The sequence below is a fragment of the Lampetra planeri genome, chromosome 71, assembly GCF_965212315.1.
Source record: "Lampetra planeri chromosome 71, kcLamPlan1.2.h2, whole genome shotgun sequence".
NCBI classification, from domain to species: Eukaryota; Metazoa; Chordata; class Hyperoartia; order Petromyzontiformes; family Petromyzontidae; genus Lampetra; species Lampetra planeri.
The window spans coordinates 2,051,000-2,069,767 of NC_136176.1; the positions used below are offsets into that span (position 1 = coordinate 2,051,000).

The 18,768-nt window shown below is 48.5% G+C and overlaps 1 protein-coding gene across 6 annotated transcripts; it reads left to right on the forward strand.

The window, feature by feature from the left end:
• The first annotated feature begins 4,516 nt into the window (after window positions 1-4,516).
• LOC144737567 (uncharacterized) lies at window positions 4,517-17,746 on the forward strand. Of its 6 annotated transcripts, none has more exons than XM_078620329.1 (3): window positions 4,517-4,582; window positions 10,205-10,290; window positions 15,645-17,746. In XM_078620329.1, the coding sequence occupies exon 3, from the start codon at window positions 15,685-15,687 to the stop codon at window positions 16,702-16,704; it is 1,020 nt and encodes a 339-aa protein (XP_078476455.1). In that variant the 5' UTR covers window positions 4,517-4,582; window positions 10,205-10,290; window positions 15,645-15,684; the 3' UTR covers window positions 16,705-17,746. The 6 variants fall into 6 exon arrangements, with proteins under 6 accessions (XP_078476455.1, XP_078476456.1, XP_078476451.1 ...); XM_078620330.1 differs by having other exon boundaries at window positions 15,675-17,746; XM_078620325.1 differs by having other exon boundaries at window positions 4,549-4,582; window positions 7,353-10,290.
• The last annotated feature ends 1,022 nt before the right edge of the window (window positions 17,747-18,768 follow it).

Below are 18,768 nucleotides of genomic sequence, written 5' to 3' on the forward strand. Positions count from 1 at the left end.
CCTGCCGGCCGGTGTCTGATGTGTCCGGTACGTTGACCGCCATGCCTAAAGTAACAGGCCGTGAGGAGGAATGTTCTGTACCGCCTGCAGGGCTGGAGGACCTAAGGACCACGGACGGAGAGTTGCAGACTACCTCATTGGACCACTCATCACACTCACGCGGACCTGTCTCTACCCGCGGGGACGGGCCTGCTGCACATACCCATTCGCGACGTGTCGTGTTTAGTTAATTCCCAATTCCCTTGTTATTGTTCATGGTCACTGCTTATGATTGTCTTGTAGTTAGGGGTCAGCCACTGGTCACTATAGAGTTGTGTGTTAGGGGTTGTCACGTTGCGTGCGCACGAGGGATGTATATTACAGCTGGTACGGCTGTGTTTTTATTCGTGCAGGAGGATGATGTAGTGTGGTGAAATACACGGTGCGCACTGCTGCCCGAGGGCAACCGAGGGCAGTCAGGTGCGCGTGTGCAATGTAAGGTTGCATTTGCAAACCGCCACCTCTTTATCGGGAGATTCGGTTGCAGACGGGGTCGGTCTGGGGTCATACGTTGGCACTGGAGGTGTTACCTTGGAGACGTGCGATAAGGAGTGATTGATGGCCTGACAGGTGCCAGCCTGTCGGGCCCGAAAGAGACACAAGAGAGGAGCTGGATAATTGGGAGGAGGATATAAGGGAGTGTGTGAGGGCGGAGCGGGAGTTCGGGTTCTGGGGCCAAGGTGAAGACATCTCGCTGCTGCCGCTCAAGCTACGGACAACCTCAACCCTCGCGAGTCGATGGGCGGGTGATGGTTGATCCCCCCGCCCGGATCAGACTAGTGAGTGGGTCTGAGGGAACGTAGGCGAGGGCAGCAGCACAGAGGGAGAGTAGCTGTGTGCAAGCTTTGAACGAAGCTTCTGTGTGAGCGATGCCTCTGTGTGAGCTCTGCTGTGTTCAAGCTCTGTGTGAGAACGACTGTGTGCAAGCTGTGTGAGCTGCTGTCTGTGTGCGGAGCTGTGAGTGCGGAGCTACTGAGAGGAAGAGCTGCCGCAGGCAGGTCAGCGAGGTGTAAATTAGATAGGGGCAATTGGTTAACAAAGTGACCGTTTAGACAGAGATAGGAGTGCCTATAACTGGTACGAGAGAGAGTAATATAGTGTAAGCAGGTGGCTTGGAACAACGTGTCCGACTGAGTGATTCGGCACGACACTACATTAATTTTGGGAAAAGGCACGTAAGCATTGATTCCACTCTTATATTCATATTTGCATTCATATGGTGCTTGCTTAATTGCCTCAACACTCAGTTTTGTTTCTTATCTCATCACAAACACTCGAAGAGCACCCCCAAGTGGTATCTGCCTCTGTGTGGCATCAGGTGACCCTGCACGAGCCTGCATGTGGGCATGAGTCTGTAAGTAGGGGGTGATGATTGATGTGTAATCTCCATTCTGTAATTTTTGGATATTGTTTGGAATTATCCAAATATTGACCAGGACACCAACATGAAATGACCGATGCGTTTTGAATGACAATAGTATGCTTTACATCCACTGTTAAGCAGACGGTGCATATTTGGTTTAATGTTACTGGAGTAGCCAGGCGTGCCTGTCGGATGTGAACCTTGAACCTCTGCAATAAAGAGAATGTGCTACCACTTGGCTTCCCTCAATCTGAGTGTAGGCATGACAGCCTGAATGTTTTTAACCGGCGCAGATGTTCCATTTAGAGGGGTCCACGTTTCACATGCCTACAGAAGGGAGGGCATTACTGTGGCCGAGAAGAACCGAAGCTTCATGCGGAGCGACAGACCAGGTAGCTTCCACACAGCATAGCGCAGCCGATTAAATGACAATGCTGCCCGACTGATTCGGACCACCCATACACAGTGTACACAGTGTACACGCGCAGTGTATCCACAAGGTGTACACACACCATGTCCACACAGAGCGTACACACAGTTTACCCACACAGTATACAAACAGCCTGTACACACACAGTAACAAGAACAACAACCGCCATTCGCTACTAAGTGTTAATGAGCCCGGTACATTATCATAATTTAATCTTAATTTAGGAGCTTTCGTGACTGCAGGAATTATTCTTTGGTTCTTTTCGGTTAAGTCACGTCTAAAAATAAAATAATAAATTAAAATAACATATTACGACGTTTCGATTGCAACACAAGCAATCATCATCGGGCATAAAAGAAACAGCAACAAAAAATCTAACTAGAAAACTATAGACAGACATACAAGCAGACAGACATCACGACGGCACACAGAGAGAGGACACAAATCGGAAAACTATAGACAGACATACAAGCAGACAGACATCACGACGGCACACAGAGAGAGGACACAAATCGGCACAAAGAGAGGGTGTGGTGCCACAGCGACGGGGCCGCTCTGCCGAGCCAGGGAGCCGCCCGGCTTCCCCCACCGCACTGCCCCCCATCACCCCCCACCCACATAAGCACACACCCGCACGCATTCCCCCCCCCCCATAGAGCTGGAAGGGAAGGTCACCTGACCGACCGGTTTTTATCCGAGAAACCCTTATCGGGATTCATTCTCACGGTTTCCGGCGATCAGGGAATTGGATGACCTCCCCCGTGCTACGTGGCACCGCGGCGCTGCGGCCGGCCTTAATATGGTGTGGTCGCGGTGTGGGGCATTTGGCCACCGCGGTTGAGGCGCATTTCCCCCCACACACGCGAGTATCGACGGGGCAGGCAGAGGGAATAAGCATTGTGAAGGAGGAGCATCATTAGAAAACACGCAGCGCATCTGAATGCATAATCAGGCACCCCCGCACAGGCAGCGGAGGGACGACGTAATTACGCCCGGGCACGCAGGCACCATTATTAGGGGAGTTAAAGGATAAGGCTATTAGTATGAATAACCTGGAGAGCGGGGTCACGCGGGCAGCCGTGCACAAATTCCCACGGCGCACCTTTGTAAGGGACGCCGCCGCATGAACCTCGATGATGGGGGCCTGCGTGAGAAAGGGATTAATTAGGATTTACGCCGCTCACTGATTAGCAGATCAAAAGCGCCCGGAACCGCCGTGCGCGGGCTGGAGGTGCACGAGCCCATTGTTCAGCGCAGCATCCCTTTGAGGTAGGGAGAATAAATAGGGGGGGGCGCAAGGGGGAAGGGGTCTCTTCTCTCCAGGCCAGCGGACCAGCAGCAGCTCCAGCCAGCGACCCGGACGTCCGTGCGACGTATCAAGGTACGCTGTTAGCGCAGAGAGCAGCGAACCTCCGCGGGCGCCAAACAGTGAGTGGGGAGGTGAGGTAGGATAATAGCCGATAAATAGGGAATAGGTACCGGTTTAGTGGAATAGGCCAGCCTCGTCGACTCACTGATTCAACATTAGTTACCAGGTAATAAATCATTAATAGCGAAGCGTGGTCTCGCGTGATCTTGTCGTGCAGTGTGAGCGCGTGGGGAAGCGTGCGTACGCAGTGGTTCTGTAGTGCTGCGGCTCGCCTCGGGGGAGCGCTGCGCAGAGCGGTGCGCGTGTGGGTGCGCGTGTGTTCACTACTATATGATACAGGGGTGCGATCACAACGTGAGTGCTCCGTGTTGAGTGAGTGCCGCGCAGGGCTGTGTGTGGGTGTGCGCTTACGTAATTAGCCATGCCGGCTACGCGGACCCGCGGTGGAGGGGAAACCTCGGGCGATGGCTCCCACACCACGGGTGAGGAACCTAGCAGCGGGGGGGGGGGGGCGATTGATGATGCTAGCCCGGCCGTTAGCATTATCGAGGGAGGGATCTCGGGGGCTAGCGACCCCCACAAGGGGTCGTTTCTGTGACGGTCCTTAAATATAGAGAGGGGGGGGGCGGGGACGGAGAGAGGGAGGGGGCAGAGAGAATTAGCACATCAATGAGTGTACGGCAACGTAGTGTACGGCAACGTACTGCTGTGGAACGGGCACGCAAGATTGAAAACTAGGAGGCACACGAAAATTAAATAACCTAGCAAAATATCGAAATGTGATGTAATACAACAGAGAGTCGGTTAACACACAATTAACGCATAGCCTGGTTGATTACGTGTTTCAAAATTTGCTAAGTTAGAATTTTAAGTGTGAAAATTCTAAAGAGAGGACACAGGCAGAGAGAACAAATAGCCAGAAAGAAAATATATTTAAGGACCGTCACAGAAACGACCCCTCTCTTTGTGCCGATTTGTGTCCTCTCTCTGTGTGCCGTCGTGATGTCTGTCTGCTTGTATGTCTGTCTATAGTTTTCCGATTTGTGTCCTCTCTCTGTGTGCCGTCGTGATGTCTGTCTGCTTGTATGTCTGTCTATAGTTTTCTAGTTAGATTTTTGTTGCTGTTTCTTTTATGCCTGATGATGATTGCTTGTGTTGCAATCGAAACGTCGTAATATGTTATTTTAATTTATTATTTTATTTTTAGACGTGACTTAACCGAAAAGAACCAAAGAATATCATAATTTATTCAGTGACCCTGTTGCTCGTACGGGGCGGGGGATTGTGTGAACCCCGCAAGTGACGTCATGTCCCCTGCTGTCGCATGACGTCACGACATACCAGGAAGCTGCCGCTCCGCTCTTGCTCGCTGAGATCCGAGGTGAGAAGTTGACATCGTCGTTGTTGTGGTTGTTGTTGTGGTGGTTGTTGTTCTTGTTGTGAACCCAGGTAGAGCCTCGCTCCTTCTCCCTCGTAGGGATATCAATTGAGTAGCAGCGAGTATGAAATCTTAAGTCTTAAAGTCACTTTATTGTCAAGTGTGTTACATGCATGACATACAACACAGATGAAATTACAGTCCTCTCTCTTGGTCCCACGGTGCAACTAAGCAATTAAAAAATGAATCACAATTAACAGACATAAATAAACAATAAACAATCGGCGATCAACACAAGATAAATACTCAAAAATGTAATAGACTTAAAATAAACAACAGTCAAGAATTATAAAATGTAAAATATTATTTAAATAAAGTATTTAAAGAAATAAGATATTTAAACCGGTGTGGTAGTGCGATGTAGTGCAATGTGCAGTCCAGAGATCAGGATGTACGAGTGAATGTGTGTGTGGGGGTTGGGGTCAGGGGGCAAAGGGGGGAGGGTGGGCAGAGGGGGGGAGTGATGGTAGAGCAGGGAGGGAGTTGAGTCTCCTGACAGCCTGGTGAAAGAAACTGTCTTTGAGCCTGCTGGTCTTGGCCCAAAGACTCCGCAGTCTCCTCCTTGACTGCAGCTGTGGTGCCACAGCGACGGGGCCGCTCTGCCGAGCCAGGGAGCCGCCCGGCTTCCACCGCCGCACTGCCCCCCATCACCCTCCCCACATAAACACGCACCCGCACCCACGTAGGGCCTCGTGGTCGGGTCACCTACCCTGAGTTTTCACCCGAGGGCCCCCTAGGGGGGTTACCCCACGGTTTCTCAGGGCCAGGGAATTGGACAGGACCCTTCCCAGGCCAAGTAACACTGCGGCGCCGTGGGCGGATTTGAGATCGCACGACCACGGCGAGCTCAGAGCCCCGCAGTTAGAAACGCATACAAACACAAACACGGGTCAGCAGGGCAGATAGCTGGGATCAGGACCCGGGACGACTGATTGGTCGAAAGGTCAAAGGCCGGCGGGATCGCAAAAGAGCGGGAAATCCTAGGCTCAGGATTGGTCGAGAGACCAAGGCGGTCGGGACGGGGGCGCCTAGCCTTTGATGTGAATAGTTTAAAAGAAAACGCAGGGGCAGTAGTGAAGGCCCTTCTTCTGGAGTTTGGACACGGAGTCGGCGACGAAGGAGTCATCGGGCGAGCCGCTAGATTGTCTGCAGGACGATCTGAGCGCCGCAAGGTCACCAGGGACTACCGACGGTATCGTGTTGCGCGCCTTACAACACCTCAGAGCGGAGAGTAGGATCCGTGGGAGAGGGTTAGTTTGGGGTAAGGACGGGTAGGAAAGCGGTTTAGCGGAGGGCGCAGCATAGAGTAGGGCTGCACGCCACCAAAGAGTGGGTTAGAAGCGCCTTGCTGGCCCGCACACACACACGGGTGGCTCGGTGGGTTAACAAGGGCTAATAAAATCTCGAGCGTAGTAACGGAACCGTGTTGTTGGGTGTTTTTTGAACGTGGTATTAGCGTGCACTGCATTCGCGGGTGTGTGGTCGTTGTATGCGTAAAGGCCGTGGTCTCTGTACGATTGTGCGGGTACGGAGGTGTGTGTGTTAACGCCCGGGGAGAGCACTTTTGTGTGTTGGCGTGACTACGCAGCCGTGTGAGAGGAGAATCGTCCTTGTACGATACTTGTGTTGACGTGCACGCGCGAGTGGGGGAGGGGACGAGTCGTCGTATCGGCGTGTGCCCCGCTTGCGTGTGCTCGTTACTTGCGTGAAGTGCGGCGCGGTGGTGGACCCCTGACCCCCGACCCCGCGGCTCGAGCGCGTAATCGGCTGCGCATTGTTGTACGGTTTGTCTCGCGCGCACGGCGGCGGCGGCTTGAGTCGTTGTGTCGGCGTGTGCCCCGCTTGCGTGTGCTCGTTACTTGCGTAAGCTCTCGGCGTGCGTAAATCGGCGTACCCCAGGTGCGCGATCGTAACGTGAGCGGCCAGCGCGGCGCAGAGCGGGTATCGCGTGTGGAGCTGTATGTGTGTGTGTGCACGCACATTCACGACGTGTATGATACAGGTGTGCGATCACAACGTGAGTGCTCCGTGGTGAGTGGGTGCCGCGGGGAGCTGTGTGCGTGAGTGCGCGTACGTTCGTTACGTGGCGGATACGGATGCGCATTGGTAACGTGCCGCACAGGGCTATAGACGGGCACACGCTCGCAGTGTGCGAGAGCTGTACGTAGCGGTGTAAAGAGGGGGAGTGTGGCGTTTGAGTGATGATGCTGTGCGCACGTATGCTCGCAGCGTGGGAGCGCGGCGCGAGGCTGTAACAGTAGGGGCGTCGCGTTCGAATGCCGGCGAAACCGTAGCAGGTAATAGGGAGGTGGGGTAACGTAAACGAAATAGGGGATGGAGGCGGGAGGGACCTCGGGGGCTAGCGACCCCCACACAGCAGGCTGAAGAGGCTGAGATGGGTGGGTGGAATCACCTGCAATCTTGATTGCTTTGCTGGTGATGCGGGTGTTATAAATGTCCAGATGAGGGGGGAGAGAGACACCAATGATCCTCTCAGCTGCTCTCACTATGCGCTGCAGAGTCTTGCGGCAGGACACGGTGCAGGTGCCGTACCACACGGTGATGCAGCTCGTCAAGATGCTCTCAACGGTGCCTCTGTAGAAGGTGTGCATGATGGGGGGCGGGGCTCCTGCTCTTCTCAGTTTTGGCGGAGAAAATACAGGCGCTGTTGGGCTTTTTTGGCCAGTGATGCAGTGTTGTGACTCCACGACAGGTCTTCAGAGATGTGCACACCCAGGAACTTGGTGCATCTCACCCTCTCCACTGCAGCACCGTTGATGGTTAGCGGAGTATGCTGGGTGTGCACTCTCCTGAAGTCCACAACAATCTCCTTCGTCTTCTCAACATTCAGGTGCAGATTGTTGTCCTTGCACCACGAGGCCAGCCTGCTCACCTCACTCCTGTAGTTTGTCTCATCACCGTTTTTGATGGCACCCACCACAGTTGTGTCATCCGCAAACTTAATGAAGAGGTTGGAGCTGAATGATGGTGTGCAGTCGTGGGTCAGCAAAGTGAAGAGGAGGGGGCTCAGCACACATCCTTGGGGGACCCCTGTGTTCAGTGTGATGGTGCTGGAGGTGTTGCTGCCAACTCGAACTGCCTGTGGTCTCCCTGTCAGGAAGTCCAACAGCCAGTTGCAAAGGGAGGTGTTGAGCCCCAGGTGGTCTAGTTTGTGGATGAGCTGCTGGGGAATGATTGTGTTGAATGCTGAGCTAAAGTCGATGAACAGCATTATGACGTAGGAGTCTTTAGTCTCCAGATGGGTGAGAGCTGAGTGGAGGGTAGTGGAGATGGCGTCATCGGTCGAGCGGTTAGACCGATACGCAAACTGGAAAGGGTCCAGGGCGGGGGGAAGGACAGACTTGATGTGTTGTAGGACTAGCCGCTCGAAGCACTTCATAAGGATGGGAGTGAGTGCGACCGGGCGGTAGTCATTGTGGCAGGAGGGAGATGACTTCTTCGGGACCGGGATGATGGTGGTAGCTTTGAGGCACGTGGGTACAACAGCCTGTCTCAGCGAGGTGTTAAAGATGTCGGTGAAGACATCTGTGAGCTCCTAAGCACAGTCTCTCAGGACACGACCCGGAATGTTGTCAGGGCCCTGGGCTTTCCTTGGGTTCGTCCTTCTGAGGGATCTCCTCACGCTATCTGGGGATAGCATCAGCACCTGGTCACCGGGAGGTGGTGGAGTCTTCTGTGCTGGGGTGCTGTTGTCTGCCTCAAAGCGAGCGAAGAAGTCCTTCAGCTGGTTCAGCAGAGAGGTGGAGCTGTCACAGGTCTGCGGAGAGGGTTTATAGTCCGTGATGGTCTGCATCCCTCGCCACAGGTTCCTGGTGTCTCTGCTGTCATTGAAGCGGTCGGCGATCCTCCTGGAGTACTGCCTCTTGGCCAATCTGATGCCTCGCGACAGGTTGGCCCTGGCTGTCTTCAGGCCCATCTCCTCGCCAGCTTTGAAGGCGGCGTTCAGAGCCCTCAGGAGCCTGCGGACTTCCCCTGTCAGCCATGGCTTCTGGTTGGCCCGAATGGAGATGGTTCTGGTGACCGTGACATCCTCCATGCACTTCCTCATGTAGGAAGTGACGGTCTCCGTGTACTCCTGGAGGTCTACGGTGTTGTTGTAGGTGGCTGCCTTTCTGAACATGTTCGAGTCGGTGGTGGAGAAGCAGTCCTGGAGTGCCTCTGAAGACGCCTCAGGCACACGCATATCCGCTTTATAACTGGTTTGGTGACTTTAACCAGCGGCCTGTACGCTGACGTTAGCAGAACAGTGGTGTGATCTGAGGCCCCAAGGTGGGGGAGGGGACGGGCTTTGTAGGCACCTTTGTGTGTAGTGTAGACATTGTCCAGGATATTGTTTCCTCGTGTGGGAAAGTTGATGTGTCCCTGGAGTTGTGGAAACACGCTCTTGGGGTTGGCATGGTTGAAATCCCCAGCCAGAATGAGGAAGGCATCTGGGTGGGCTGTCTGCTGGTCACCGATGTGCTGATGGAGTTCATACAGTGCCTCGTTCCTGTTGTTTTCGGAGCCAGGGGGGATGTATAGTGCCACCAGCAATATGGCACTAAATTCCCTCGGCAGGTAGAATGGCCGGCATTTAATTACCATAAACTCCACCAATGATGAGCAGTGTTGGCAGACCACAACAGCGTCGCGGCACCAGGCATCGGTGATGTAAACACAGAGTCCCCCGCCGCGAGTCTTCCCCCCCCTCGATGAGCGCTCTGTCCGCCCGGTAACATGTTAGCCCGGCTAGCTGAATGGCATGGTCCGGGACGCTGTCGTTAAGCCATGTTTCCACAAACACAAGGACACAGCACTCACAGTCCTGGAAGTTGTACGAAGAAGGCGGATATAGTCCAGTTTGTTTTCCAGCGAGCGTACGTTGGCCAGTGTGGTGGTAGGGATAGCCGGCCGGTGAGGGCTAGCCGCTCGCCTAGCCTCGATACCTCCGCGCTTTCCCCTCTTCTGCTTCCTCATACACCGCCTGTGGCGCTTCCACTGTAGGCTGGTTGCAGTAGTAGGGGTCGGTGGTAGAGCAGGCCTCTGGAGCAGACCGCAGTCGCGTAGCTCTTCCGCGTCTGCTGGGTTTATATCCATGAGTGTGGTTCTGCCGATGGCGAGCAGAAATTCGCGAGAGTATGTGCGCCTTACGTTTAATCGACGTGATGATGACGAACAAATGCACGTAGATGGATAACACAAAAAACATCGATCTGATGGGAGAGAGGAGCCGCTGCATGTATACGCGCCGCCATCGATGTCCAGGTTGGAACATTACAACGCGGGGCCTAGCCATGCGGGGCCTTGCCTCCTGCCCTCGCCTGATTTCATTTGCTTTAATCCTCTGCTTAAGTTGAATTTGTCTTCACCTGGCTCACTACTTTGAAACTTTGTTTTACTTTTAATATTTCTACGGTTTTTTATTTTACCAGGCATAGCCCACTTGAGCTACACCGCTCTTTTTCAGAAGCGACCTGCCCACAACACAGTGGGCTTATCAACGCGTGGAAATGTTTATCGGTCAAATACTCTAAACGTGTGGTGATGTTGACTCTAAATGTGCAGGGGAAAACCGCAGGATCTGGAGGAAAATCCACGCGACCACGGAGAGAGAGGGACACGCAAACTCCAAATATACAGCCATAATACAGGTTTGTTTGTGTGAGATCGTGCAAATAAATAAATGTGTCGTTAACCCCGCCACCACCCGACACAGCCAATTAGCAAGGGTTGTCACGTAAACAGAACGTGGACCATGTGTCACTAGTACAGCACTAGTGTGTAGTGTATAGTAGTGTATAGTGTAGTGTATGGTAGTGTGTAGTGTACTAGTACAGCATATCGGTATGTTGGAGAGCCAAGGCACAACATTTACAATCTGAGTACGACGTTTTGACAGTACAGTGGTACCCCGGGGATCGAACTTAATTCGTTACAGAAGGCCATTCGAACACCGATTTGTTGGAACACCGAATTAATTTCCCCCATAAGAGTTAATGTTAAGGACATGAATTGGTTCCAGACACAATACATCTCTCATACAGCATTTTTACACGAAGTTTACAGTAATTACATGAATAAAATCATACAAAAAAACAAACAATAAATGAAATAAATGAACATTGAACTTCACTACCACTAACCTTCTTAGGAGACATTGTGTATGGATAAACACCAAAAAACACTAAAATAAAGGAAATTAACTAAAAAGTTAAGGAACGATGTTTTGCCGGTCTGCACTGGGTGAGAGCTACGCGTTAACTGAGCCTCTCGCACGGTAAAACGTTTGTCTGGGCAAGCGTCATGCATGCTGGCCATACGCGTCTCAGCCGTACAGGTTCTTTCAAGTCGCGATTGCCCGTTCGACCTCCGAATTTCGTTCGGTTTCCGGGGCAAAAAATGGTCGGAAATATCGTTCTAACACCGATTTGTTCGAGTTCTGGTGCGTTCCATCTCCGAGATTCTTCTGTAATTTCAACAAACTTCATCAGGCGACAGCCAAATGTTGTGGCTTGGCTCTGTGGGAATATAAATTGGCTCGCTGGGTTCATAGCGCAGCACGCTAACTGTTGCACTACCGCTCCCCACTCACGCAAAAACTTCATCGGAAGTATAGTATTTTTCCAGTAATGACTAAGTTACCCGGCTTAGCTCAGGTCTCAGTAATCAAACATTAAGGGTAATGTCTTGCCATTCTGACTTTATTACAATTATTGAATTTTGCCAATGAAGTCTGTAAATGTGTGTATATTGTCTCGGTTTTTTGGTTGTGTTATACAATATCAGGGCTTGTTTGTTTCATAATGAGGACAACTTCTAAATCAGTGGCCCTTGGAGAGCTTCATGATAGACAATGTTGGATGTTTTGCCATCTGGTGGGTTTCATCAAATGAAGCTTCCATTTTGGTATACATGTCGACAGAAAATTTGTGGAAGAGCTCTTTGCATCTCAAGAACAGATTGAAGTTGCCGTTCGCACCATGATCCTGAAGGCAAAGCAGTCCATGGCGGAAATCTTCTTTTGTGTTGGCAAGCCTATTGCTAGGTCAGTTTGGCGAAGTCGGAAAAATTGTAGCCATCATCACCTTGCCAGAAAATCAGTAGATATTGCAGAGCATCATAGGATCGGTGTGTTTCATTTCTGTGTAAGGTATTGTTCCTCAGTTGCAAGACGATGCCTCGAGTGCCATGTTCAGCAGTCAGAATGACAGCGACTTCAGATGTGAGTGCATTTAAGCGGCACTCATGTTGACCATGTGGAATTTAGTCTGCATGAATGACAACATTGTAACTCTGAAGTCATTTTTTCCATGGCACACTTGAAACTGAATGTAAGAGTTTTCCTTATGGAGCATGTCTTGCAACAGCAATAGGACTGGCATCTTGGTGTTTATGACATTTTTGCAATGCTGGTGAGCCTGTCTGGTATTGTCAGATATGCAAGTAGATCTCTGGTAATGTAGGTAGGTTATTAGGTAGTGGCAGCAGACTGCCAATGTGATTATGTACCTGGCCCTGTACTTAAATGTGGGCATGTAGCCAGATGTTACGATGAGTTGGTCGGTGCCAAAACATGATCATTTGGAACCATGAGTTAAATCTTAAATTGTTGTTTTGGAAATGGCTTTTCAGGTATCAATACATGAATAGGCTCGGTATGGTCATTAATTGTAGGAAGCTGAACCATGGTAATGTTGCAGAATAGCCTTGGAGGGTCTCCTTTCAATGTCATTGTATGGCAGTAGCTGCAAGAAGTAGACATGGAACCAATAGCAACTAATGGATCGGTGTAAATGAAGTGAGAAATTTATGGAAAAAAATACTTATCCTTTTGGCTGCAGGGTAGGCACCTGGTTGCAGCCATTGTAGTACTGTTTGCAAGCTGACGTGCTTGTTGGCGGACTGGAGTTTATTAGCTGTGGCAACAGCCAATTGTGCTGTGTTACTTTCTGTGGAACTTATTGCTTTTGATGAGATGCATTTACTGTAGGTGCAGGCATAGCAGCACTGGCAGCATGCCGTCTTGTTTGGTGTTCAGGAGTGTCCTCAATAGGTGCAGCCATCGCAGCACTTGCACAAATAGCATCAATTATTGTAATCCGCTTTGGTGAAGAGAAGCGCACGTTTTCCGCAAGGAACATTATAGGTGGAGGTAAAAGTTAGTAAGCAGAAAAAAGCATAAATAGTGAGTGTGTGAGTAAATGCTGTGGTGAGATTGTTTATTAAATTATAGTTGAATGTGGAATCGTTATAAGAATATGAAGACATAGCTGCAACGGAATAAAGTATGAGGATGTAAGTTGTTGGAGGGAGTAATTGTTTGTAGTGCTTGAAGTGGGTATGCATAGTATGTGTGTGGTGGTGCGTATACACAAAATAAGTTGAATGTGTGTGTGCGTGCTTTTTATTCCTTACCAGGCGATCTAGACTTGATTTATTTAGTCGTAGCTGTTGTATAGCGTCTATATTGTGTAGGAGGAGGTCGGTAGTCCTGGCACATAGATGTAGATATTTTAGAATCGTACATGTCTTTTTAAAATAAATATTGCAGTGTGTGTTAGAGGTGAGCCGTGCATGTGCAGAGAGGACAGTAAGGAGCTCTATGTGGATTAATTTGGCAGCAAAAACGCAGGTCTGATAATAGGGACGGATAACATGGTAAATATGACAACAAATATTGCAGTGCAGACACTTATGTTATGATGAGTGCTTGGAATTGTAGTATATGAAATGTCATAATGTGTTTGCGTGTGTGGCTAACCCATGGTGATAGAAATGAAGGGGGGGTGAGGAATGGTGGGGGGTTGGAGTGTGCAGGTGTCTGAGGTTTTGAAGTTGAGCAGGTAAGCTGAAAATAGTGTGACAAACACACTAACTCACCTGTGAGTACTCATTGAATGTTTACGCTGTGTAGGTTTAATGGTGTTGGCACAATTTGGTTCACAAAAAATTTACATGCGCAAAGTCTGCTTTATTTAATTAGCTTCATACTATTTTTCGTCTTCAATTTTTTTTTGTTTACGGTTTCTGAATGTTTATTTCAATTGTTTAGTTTTTAGTTGATTTGGAATGCACTACAGTACTTGTTTCGATTGTGATGTGAATTTTATATTCTTATTCTTGGTTCTTTCGGTAAAGTCACGTAGAAGGGAAATAATAAAATAATAATAAAAACAATAAAATTCTCACGACGTTTCGATTGCAACACAAGCAATCATCATCAGGTGTGAAAACCACAGCAAGATTGTTTTTTACCTAACACCATTACTTTGGAAAGACTTAAGTATTGAATATCGCACTTTTAGCTTTCGCTCAGCAATTTCCAAGAAGGTAATTTATTTTCTGTCGATCGAGTACAGAAGAGGAGTACGGATTTTTAGCGGAAACTCGATTTCTGCATTTTTATATAATTAATGCCTATAGTATCATAAAGAGGCTTGGGGCTTTTGGTTGTTTGTTTCGGGTCCAGTTCCACGTGTTGGAGACTCAGTGGAACGTAGACCGTAGATGTAGACGAAGGTTTCTTAAGGTTGAACAACAACGCCGGTTCCTCTGGGGGACCCGGCTTATATTTTCCGCGGTATGGCTGGCTCCCTCCCTTGGCCACGACCACTTTCCAGAATCCTCGAGCAGGATCTGGACCCCGACCACGTGACCACCCCTAGCCCCCACTTGGGGCCCCTTCGTAGACTTAACTGGTCACGTGTCCTCTCGGGTCAACCAGAGTGCCATGGCCTTTAGTAACCTCATTCCTACGGCCGTCACTCCCACACCCTATCCTGTAGGGCCAGCACTGCATGCCAAGCGTGGTGCCATCCTGCGCTATCAATCAGCGCTCTAGGGCTGGTACGACACCCACCATAGTGGTATCCGCGATGTCGTTACACCGCACGCCGTGCCTCTCGAGGGCCAGCACGACACAGTGACATCCCGCGATGTCACTAGATCTGTAAGAGTTTATCTGTGGGGAGCGGTGGCGCAGTTATTACACTGTATAACAAAAAAACATTTTTGTTCCTGGGTAGTGTTATTTCCTCATTGCCTATTCCTCAAAAGTACAGATTATTCCCCACAAACTTAGCTTTTTTGATCAGGACAGTAATATTTTGAAATTTACCTATTTTCAATGAGAAAACGGACTAATTTGTGTCTTTTCGTTCACATAAAGTCCTGGTCACAAAAGCAAAGTTTGTGGGGAATAATAGCGATTTTGTATACTTTTTAGGCATAAGCAATTAAAAAATAACACTTTGTACACAGGAACAAAAATTGTGTTACATAGTATTATTACTGTATTATGAATTCAATAATTTGAGTTTGATTATCTCCGACAACAAACGTGATTGATAAGTGAAAACTTAACTTCTTGTGGGTCTCGGCTATGTTGATTGATCTTCAATTAATTACTTGGTGAAGTGAGAGAAGCATTCATATTGAGCAGATGAAGGTGGCCAGGCATGGTTCTGGACACACCACCCCCTTTTTACCATGCCAGTGTGTAACAGTGTCAAGTTTGTATTTGCAGTAAAGTAGATTAACTCTATTGAACACGGAGGTTAAATCAAAACAATAGTTTATTTTTGTTTTCCTCTGGAAAGTTTTTATTAGAATGGAAACAGGAAATGAACACGACACATATGCAGCTGAAGTTAGATCTTTTAATCCCAGCATTCAGGGAAATCTGAGCCTGGCTTCACACCTCTAAGTTTCGTTTGAACATTAATTTATGCATAATACAAACAGTATTATTTTCAACACCCTTTGCTTTGTTAGCTGAATTTAGCTTTCATAAATATTCATTTTCTAGTCGGACAACCGAAATTGTATGCTTCGAGTTTTGGGTTAACATAGGGCTTCGAGGCATATTTATGACTATTTGCCCTCATTGTTTGTCATAACAGTCCGTGTGATGAATTTGGGAATATTAATAAGTATAGACGTGTAAGTCATATGTGCCTCGATACTTACGTAGATGGTGTGGATATTCTCTTTTTTCTGTCTGCAGCTGACGCTTCCTCTGACACTTCCTCTGCAGAATTGGTCTGATGGAGCAAAGGCACTCAGCGCAGCTTGGTACAAAAAGGCAACAATGCGACCAGTGTGCATACAGCACGGATCGTCCTGGAGATTTGACACAGCACCAGAGAACTCACACAGGAGAGAAACCCTTAAAGTGCACTTTGTGTGAAAAGTCATTTGCATGGCCATCAGTTCTTCGGAGCCACCAGAGAACACACACGGGAGAGAAACCCTTCAGGTGCACTCTGTGCGGGAAGGCATTTGCCGCGTCATCACATCTTAAACTACACCAGAGAACACACACGGGAGAGAAACCCTTCAAGTGCAGTGTGTGTGGGAAGGCATTTTCAGATTCATCTGCTCTTAAAAGACACTGGAGAACACACACGGGAGATAAACCCTTCAAGTGCAGTCTGTGCGGGAAGGCGTTTACAGTGTTATCACATCTTAAACAACTCCAGAGAACACACACAAAAGAGAAATCTTTCAAGTGCACTGTCTGTGAGAAGGCATTTGCATGGCCATCAGGTCTTAATTGCCACCAGAGAACACACACGGGAGAGATGCTTTTCACGTGCACTCTCTGCGGGAAGGCGTTTGCTCAGTCATCAATTCTTGAAACACACCAGAGGACACACAATCATCAGAAGATCCCCAAGGAGTGGAGTCCGAAATCGGCTTGTGAAAGTCAAAGTGCTGCAATCAGCCCATCCCTCATGAAACCAGAACTAAAGCCCAGCTTGGACACTTTTGAAGGTATCAAGGTGAAATGTGAAGAGGCGAAGGTGAAATGTGAAGTAGTGATCAAGAGCGAAGAAATGACGATGAAATGTGAAGTGATGGTGAACAGCGAAGTAATGGTAAACTGTGAAGATGAAGATTCAACTCCGAAATTGGACCTTCACATCAAGGGTGGCAACGTGAAGCAGGAGGAGATTTCTGACTGTGAGGTAGAGGGAGGCAACTCCCAGCAGTTTGTGGAAGTAGAGGTGTGGGTGGACTTCTTAGACAATACAAAGTCAAATGGAGACCCGGTAGATGTGTAAGCTTGGGACAATGAAGCTCCAATAGATTCACCTCTGTCACAGGCCTTTAATGAAAAGAACGTGAAGTCGAACACTCAATTCCTGGGTTTAACCTGCAGAGTAAGAGCGACCAGTATTTGTGGATCTGTGGGTTGGGTAGATGATTAACCATGAGCAAGAGCCAATAAGCTCCCAAGTATTGTATATATTAGGTCTTGAAAAAGAATGAAAATTAAATGATAACTGAAAATGCGCAATGTTTTGAAATGATGCTAATTATGTATTTATGCTATATCTCGGGGTATTACCAATCGTGATAATAATATGAAGGTGTAATTGTATGAAGTTATGCAAGTGTATGTAATTATGCGAATTAGGCTCTGCTTTGTTGTCTCAGGGTGTATTACCAATCGTGCTAATACATTGACTTAAAGCTGGATTCATATTCTTTGGACCTTTCGGTAAAGTCACGTAGGTAGGTTTTTGTTATTTTCTTTGAACCTATCAACGTGACTTTACCGAAAGACCTAAAGAATATAATACAGTCTTTCTCGCTTGAACGTTTACCGATTAATGTTTTAGTGTGTTTATGTCAGGTCTCAAAATTCAGATCTCACCGCAGGATACAGTTCTTATAATTATGATTATTACGCATGAACTTGGGAAGGGACACTCAGACTCTTCTGCGTTAAGCAACTTTAATATCTAAAAACAAAACACTGTAATATGCTAACTCTTACGCTAGGAATTGTCAACCCAGTACTCCTGGAAATGTTCTACTCATTGATCCATACAAGTAACCCTCAATGGTTACGTTTATTAACTGGATAACAGAACAATCGGCTAATTGCTCAGAGTAAAGCGACCATACACGCCGATAGGAAAAAGTCCTTAAGAATCTGTTACAATATTCATATGAACAGTAGTAAAGAAACATGTGCCCAAGGCCAAAGTAGTTTTCAATGAATTAATTGGTAAGATTATGCAATTGATCGAAATGCCCTGGAACAATAATGTGTGTCAGTGTGCCTGTTTGCCTAATAAATGCTTATCAATTGGCTAATGGGCTTGAATCCGCGGGCAAGATTCCGTGATCAAAAGAAATAAATCTCAACACAATAGTATTCCTGTGAGTGTGTAGATTCATAACATCGACGCTTATAAATGTTTAACGTCAATTAATGTATTGCTAAAGCTATGCAATTAACGAACCGAATGACTAAAATACTTCTATACGACCTTATTCAAGCAGCTCAATGGACCAGACAATGTTTTCCACGATCAGCTAATAGTTAATGCACCACCTTAGGATGGCCTTTTTCGAAACAAAGATCACTTTTGGAGCAATCTTATTAGTTCCCGATGTGTGTGTGTGTATTGTCTTCGTGCTCAACTCTTTGAGTGAAGCCGGCGCCGAGGTGGGGCTTTCCTTGTACCGAGAATACCTCTGTTCGCTTGCCTCCTGGGCGATGAGTCGTGTGTGTGTGTGGGCGTGTCATACACACGGCGCTCTCTCTTGATAGCAGCTCCAAGCTTCTCCACTGCTGGATGATTGTTGAGTCTGCACGATGATTGCCTTTGGCGGTGCCCGATATCGCTCGCAGCTCGTCCGCTGGTCACCAGCGCTGACACTTAGGGGTTAATTTTGCAAGGCCGTAAACGAAAAGTTAATGCATTTGGGTGTGCATAAAACATTGGCGACGTTGAAAAAGGACTTTTACAGGCCCGGGATGTAGAGTGATATCCTCCTGATCTAATCTCTAGGTTGTGTCGATTGTGCGCGTTGGAAATCTCCTGCCACGCGACCGCAGATTCCGTCACAGTCCATTGTTGTGTCACGGCTGAATGAATTTGTGGCCCTGGACAATTTGGGTCCCTTCCCGGTCTCTCGTGGGGGTCGAATATTTGACCCGTAGGCCTATGGCCTGGCCCTTGGTTGACCAGTCAACTGCGTCTATAGCCGACGCCTTTGTGAATGGCTATGTCCTGGATAAGGGGGCCCCGGAGCAACTGCTCACGGATTAGGGCAGGGGTCTGCAACCTTTAAGACATAAAGAGCCACTTGGACCCGTTTCCGAAGGAAAA

Excerpts from the sequence above, each read along its gene's own strand:
- LOC144737567 (XM_078620329.1), top strand. The coding sequence starts at position 15,685 with ATGGAGCAAAGGCACTCAGCGCAGCTTGGTACAAAAAGGCAACAATGC.